Here is a 6,522-nt window from a genome sequence, read left to right on the forward strand (position 1 = left end):
TGGGTCAGAATCGACTCGCCGGCACTAAACAACAGTCCTTGGAGGACATTATGCTCAGTAAAGCGGAGGGTCAGCAAAAAAGAATGATCCCACAACGAGATGGACTGGCACAATGGCAGCAGCAATGGGTTCAAATGCAGCAACGACTATGAGGTTGGCATAATACTGGCCAGTGTTTAATTCTGTTGTGTGTGAGGTCAGAGTCCTTGGTTTCACAGAGCCACTCGATGGTACATAACAATAATTTAACTTTTTTTTTTACAAATACTCTGGAGAATCACACAATGCAACCAGCATTGGATGCAATCTTAGGCCACAAGTCTATATACTCATTTGCAACTGACCCAGTGATAGCAGAACCTTTCATCTTGCCTCTTTTTAGATAAGCACTGGACTGCTAAATATAAGCTTTGTGATTCAAACCCACCAGCTGCTCTTCAGAAACCCTATACAGGGTCACCATGATTCAGAACCGACTCCACAGTACTTAACAACACGACCCTTCGCCCACCGCCTCATTATCTTCAACATAAATACATCTTTTCTTCAGTATGACTTTCGTTGTCCGATCACCACTGGAGTCCTGGTGTGGCATTGTGAATTAATGCGCTGGACTGCAAATTTGGTTTGAACCACAAAGTGGTTCAAACTCACTAGCTGCTCCTCAGAGACCCTATGCAGGGCCACTACGGGCCAAAACAGACGTGACAGCACATAACAATTACCACTGTGAGATGTACCTTCTCTCTGAACTCTGGTTTCCTTTTCTTGCCCATAGTCAGAACCATGTCACCCACACCACAGTCGGAAGGCACTTCAGTTGTTCCTTGATTCCCTTTACCTAACGATACACAGATTTTTGGTAGCTGCGTTCTCAGCCAAGTTGATCATGATTAATTCCAGAACAGCCAGGGAAATTTCTAATTTTGCACCCACATCCTTGCTTTGAACGCTGGAAAAGGACAAAAAGGAAGTAGGTACAAAGGACATCAAGAAATCAAAACTTAATTTCTAAAGATTTTTTTCTGCAATTGTTAAGTGCTGTCGGGTAGATTCTGACTCTAGTGACCCTGTATAGGGTTTCCAAGGCTTTAAATCTTCACAGAACCTGAAAGCATCTTTCTCCCTTGGAACAGTTAGTTGGTGGTTTCAAAAGACCTTGTGGTTCATAGTCCAGTGCTTTTTGCTTGAAGCCAAGTATCTGAACATTTATATTGGGGTACACAATAAAATGTCAGGATCAGATGGGAATAGTGTGACGCTCCCACAGCTGTGTATGTTGAATTTAGTTGTTATGTGAAACTCTTAAAAAACTTGATTTACAAAAGATTTAAATTCTATTATAGCCTCCCCACTTTACCCATTATTAATGTATGTGATCAGTGTGTAATGTCACCTATAACATTTTCTCATTTATCTCTTCTGACTTAAGTAAGGGTCGTAACATATTCTTGGAACCTAGGCCAGGGAGGTCAGAAGCAAGTCAAAGTTATATACAGAGGGATTTCAAAAAGTTCCTGAAAAAACGGAATTGAAAGATAATGGAGTCTTCCAATCAACATTGTGAAGCCCCCTCTATGGTCTATGTGTAGGTTCCTTATGAGCACAACTAAGTGTTCCAGAATACTCATTCTCTACAATACTGTCCATAGCTTGTCATGATCCATGCATTCAAAAGCCTTTGAGTATAGTCAATAAAGCACAGGTAAATACCTTTCTGGTATTCTCTTTCAGCCAAGATCCATCTGATGTTAGTAATGATACTCATTTCACAGCCTTGTCTGAATCTGGCTTGAACCTCTGGCAGTTCCCTGTCAATGTACTGTTGCTATATGTATCTGCCCTAGCTCAGTCTGCCATACACACACCAGCTAGGACTTAGAAGTGCAGGGTGTGGTTAGATCACCAGGTGACAAGGATACCGGGGATTCTTTTTGCCTAACTGTTCTGGCTTTTATACCAACTCTATGTCTCACCTTTGCATCACTAGTTTAATGGATATAAACTTTGTAGGCTCATAACATTGCTATAAAACATGTGCAGTTGTGCCTTGCTTTAAAAAGAACACACCAACTCCAAGCCAACCCTGTTCTTTTCTTCTCACTTGTCCCAGGAGGTTTGCTTGATGTGAACGCTGCATATGGTAACCCTGTAATTCACTGCAGAACTTCCCAGTTTTGGAAAGTTTGTTATTGTGAGCAGTTGTCTTCCTTTTACTTTGAGGTGGTGAGAGGGGTATTGTAATTAATATTTTCCAGAATAGACTTAAATGTAAGTCCAGTGCTCCAACATCAGCTACCTATGCTATTCATATCAAGGCTAAAACTAAAAAGACACATGGCCACATCCTGCCAAAAGGAGTAATATCTGAAATTGCTGAGGGACCATTTTCTCTGAATCAATTGTTCCTCGTTCTATTTTGACTTTATCTTCCTTATAAAGTGACTCCAATTACCTCAGCTACTTCAAAGGCTTTAGATTTTGATAAGGAATTTTTCCTCACAATTCCTGTAGCTACAAGTTAGGAAAAAAATGCTCAGGCTACAAAGAGTATTTCACAGAAAATGCGGATGAAACAGGACAGGACAAAACAGGACCCAGAGAAAGCAATTCTCTGGAAACCCTTGCGTACGTTTTTCAGATGCAAAGGCAAGTCATTCTGCTAGCCACTCAATGCCTGCCTTTCAAAGTCTGTCAAGGCCCAATCTAGATACTTAATAAGCTTCACTGTTCTACCTATCCTGGGCACAAGAAACCCAGGCCAAGGCCTGTTGTAAAGACTCATTCCACTCAATGGACACTGAACAGCAGTCATAGGCCTTGGTGTGCAGAAAGGGAACTAACACCAATGTGAAGGAAAAATGCCACCAAAGAATACAATTCTCAGGTCATGATGAAGTTATTTATTTAAGCCATCTCCTCTCAAAAGCAAAAGATGGGACATCAATGTATTGGTCATCATTTGATAACATGTAAAAGTGCGCTTCAGGTCCTATATACTTTTCTGGTCCGCGTGCAGAGTAATGGTCCAATGCTGTGGTCCCCAGTAGTGGTCCAGGTTCTCTTTAGTCATCTTCATAACCAGTTGGAAGTGGATTCATATGAGAATTATGAAACAGAGTGTGGTTACCATCTCCCCAAGGAAAAGGCTGTGGAGTGAAGACATCAATTAGGCAATTCCAAAAAACTGTTTGGAAATAGCATGGCTGGGAACTGTTGAAAACTGCTTAATACATAAAAAAACAATTAGATCTTGGTCTTTAATGACATTTTTCAGCCTTCCCATAATTTAAGGAAACTCAGACTAGCAAACCCAAACCAAATTCACAGGGTCAGTCCCGACTCTGTAGTGACCCAGTTGTAGTGGCCATCCAGTCAATTCTGATCCATAGTAACCCTGTATAGGGTTTCCAAGGAACAGCCGGTGAGCTTGAACTGCCAACTTTGTGGTAATATTGACCTTGCAGTCCAGTGCATTAACCCACAGCATCACACCAGGATTCCTACTGACTCAGTAAGACAGTAAAACTGCACCATAGATTTTCCAAGGCTGTGAATCTACAAGAAGCAGACTGCCACATCTTTCTCCCACACAGCAGATGGTTAAGTGTGAAGAGCTGAACTTTCAGTTAATAGCAGAGAACTTACCCACTGTACAACCAGACCTCTGTAAAATAGACAATGAAAAATCTAGCTCAACACAGTTACTCTTAAGTCTCACTGTTGTTGTTGTTGTTGTTAAGTGCCGTCGAGTCGGTTCCAACCCATAGCGACCCTGTATAGGGTTTCCGAGGGTGTAAATCTTTACGGGAGTGGAAAGCCTCATCTTTCTCCCACGGAGCGGCTGGTAGTTTTGAACCGCTGACCTTAAGGTTCGCAGCCCGATTCGTAACCACTATGCTACCAGAGCTCCTCACTGGTAACTAGGAATTCCGTACTGTGTTTAAACAAGTGTAATTCTCAAATCCTCTGTATGAAAATGATACGTGGGAAGGAGGAGATGCAGTTTCCAACTGGGGACACGTTTGCTCCCCCAGGGAATACTGAATAATGTCTAGAGATGTTTTCAAGAAATGACACTGACATCTAAGGAGGTAGTGGTGGCTTTCTATGTAGGCTGATGTTGTTAGGTACCATAAAGTTGATTCCGAACCATAGTGACCCTGTACAGGGTTTCCAAGGAGTAGATGGTGAGCTCGAATCACCGACCTTGCAGTTCAAATGACTTTGCAGTCTGACGCATTAGCCCACAGAGCCACATCAGGACTCCTTCCATGCAGGTGGCAGTGAGCAATTCCAAGGAAATGAACCCCAAGAGCAACCACTACCCATCTCTCTGTTGCTAGGATATGCACATTTCAGCAGAATTTCCTGAGAATGCAAGAAAATCCTAGCACTCTGCTTCCCAAACCCCAGCTAATGTGAACAATATGGATCACAATGGTCCAGTCTCATTTTGTACAGGGTCTTCAGGATTCAGGGCCTGATCCAGCAGCTGCAAACAAGTGCCATCTGTTGAGGGAGGTCAGCAATTACATTGTACAGGACAGTCCCCATAACAAGAACTGATGCTACAGATGGTGCTGGGCTAATCCTGAGTCATGGCAATCCCATGTCACAGAAGAGAACAGCTCCAGAGGCCTCCCTTGGTTGTAATCCTTAAGGAGGCAGATTACCAGGTCTTTCTTGCGTGGAGTCACTGGGTGAGCTCACACTGCCATCCTTTCAGTTACCACTGTAGCCATTAGTGCCAGCAGGGTTCCTTGTTGTTCAGTGTCACCAAGTCAGTTCTGACTCATAGCCACTCTGTATAGCATTTCCAAGGAGCAACTTGTGGGTTTAAACTGCTGACATAACAGTTCAAACCAATCTTGCGGTCCAGTGCTCATCCTATGCCACATACGCTATACCCAGCTCAAAATATCAATAGTGATGATTCTCAAAGACTCAACAATCCTTCCTGAATCTAAGAGTCTATGTTAAGTCTTTATGAGGTCAGTCCGACCTGGGGAAGGTGATATAGTTTACTATTATAGTTGTTGTTAAGTGCCATTGAGTTAGTTCCAACTCTTTGCAACCCTGTATATGGTTTCCAAGGAGAGGCGGGTGGATTTGAACCACCAACCTTGCAGTCCAGGGCATGATCCTGCAGCGCCACACTATGACTACATGTATATTAATAGCCAAAGGAGTAGGAGTAAGTAGTTGAGAAGATAACAAATGTAGAGGTACAAATTAGGGGAGTCTGTTGGTCTCTTCAATATCAGTTACAACAGCAGCAGTTAACAACAGCCAGATGTCCAGGTCTCAGACAGACCACCTTCAGCCTCTGTCACTCTAAGAGGCTTTCCTAAATCTTTAAGTTTTATACAACCGATACTATTTCAGGGCATTATCAAAAAGCAGGGGATGCGTCAACCTGGAGATGAGAAGAGAAAGGGCTGGGTGGTCTGAAGTATGGTTAAAACCTGGGGACTCCTAGGCCCATGGATAAGGATACAGCCATGGAGGGCTAGAGCTGAGAGTGAAGAGTCCAACTGATATGAAGTGAGGGGAGATGTACAAGAATGCCCAAACTTGCAAATACTACCTATATGACCGACCTAGCTGCTATGGCTGGATGAGTAGAACTCGACTTGTTGTTGTTAAGTGCCATCGAATCGATTCTGACCCATAGTGACCCTGCATAGGGTTTCCAAGGAGCCGCTGGTGAGCTTGAACCACTGACTTTGCATTTCAAATGACTTGGCAGTCTGACACATTAGCCCACAGTGCCACACCAAGACTTTACTAAAGGAAGATAAAAAAAATTTGATAAAGGAGACAAGTGAAAATCACTACAATTTGATGAACTTGACCCATATTTATGGATGTAGTAGCTCAAAATACCAACTGAGAGGGAACGAATCTTCACATCACAAATGTACACAAGGTTGATAGGGATTGGCAACTTAGACATTGACTACCTAAAATGGGGAGGCTATTAAGGCATGAAGTGACTGGATTACAAGTTTTCAAGAGGGAGTTTAGTTTCACAGTGTGCAGGGGAAGGTAGAATCCCCACTGAATAGCATTCATCTTGTCTAGATGGGTCTGGTGAAAGGAGATGGAATAAGAGTCTTATAATTCAATAGTAATTTCTATAATGACTAATAATTGTCACAACTGTAAAGGTAGAAGTTTTGTAATGAAAAGGAGGAGTAGTTAATCTTACATTTCAGAAACAGAGGACCCTAGGATCATCAAGGGAGAAGAGCAAGAGCAGAAAGTGTTACCCTATCCAGAGAAGCAGCAACACCAGAGATGAGGACATGGACAGACAGAGCAGCTGAGGACTCCAGACTCATGGAAAAAAAAAGGCTGTGTGTTGGCAGCCAGGAGGCAGGCTTGCATTGCAGAATGTACCCCTTGGATGTTTAAGTGATTAAATATTTTTGAGTGTTTTTTGTGTATATAAAAAAACAAAACAGGGAATAGAAGCAAATACTGTTGAATGATGATGCATGGAGCGGATTGTAATTA

General features: G+C 42.5%; 1 protein-coding gene across 1 annotated transcript in view; it reads right to left on the bottom strand.

Annotated features, from left to right (window-relative positions):
* Window positions 1–3,065: 3,065 nt before the first annotated feature.
* LOC102819264 (cytochrome c oxidase subunit 6A1, mitochondrial-like) overlaps window positions 3,066–6,522 on the bottom strand; it is a 5,133-nt gene continuing 1,676 nt past the window's right edge. The window contains exon 3 of the mRNA XM_006865445.1: window positions 3,066–3,149. Within this exon, the coding sequence (XP_006865507.1) occupies window positions 3,066–3,149 (84 nt within the window). The remainder of the gene's footprint in view (window positions 3,150–6,522) is intronic.

This window comes from Chrysochloris asiatica, unplaced genomic scaffold (genome assembly GCF_000296735.1).
Source record: "Chrysochloris asiatica unplaced genomic scaffold, ChrAsi1.0 scaffold00078, whole genome shotgun sequence".
Taxonomy (NCBI): Eukaryota; Metazoa; Chordata; class Mammalia; order Afrosoricida; family Chrysochloridae; genus Chrysochloris; species Chrysochloris asiatica.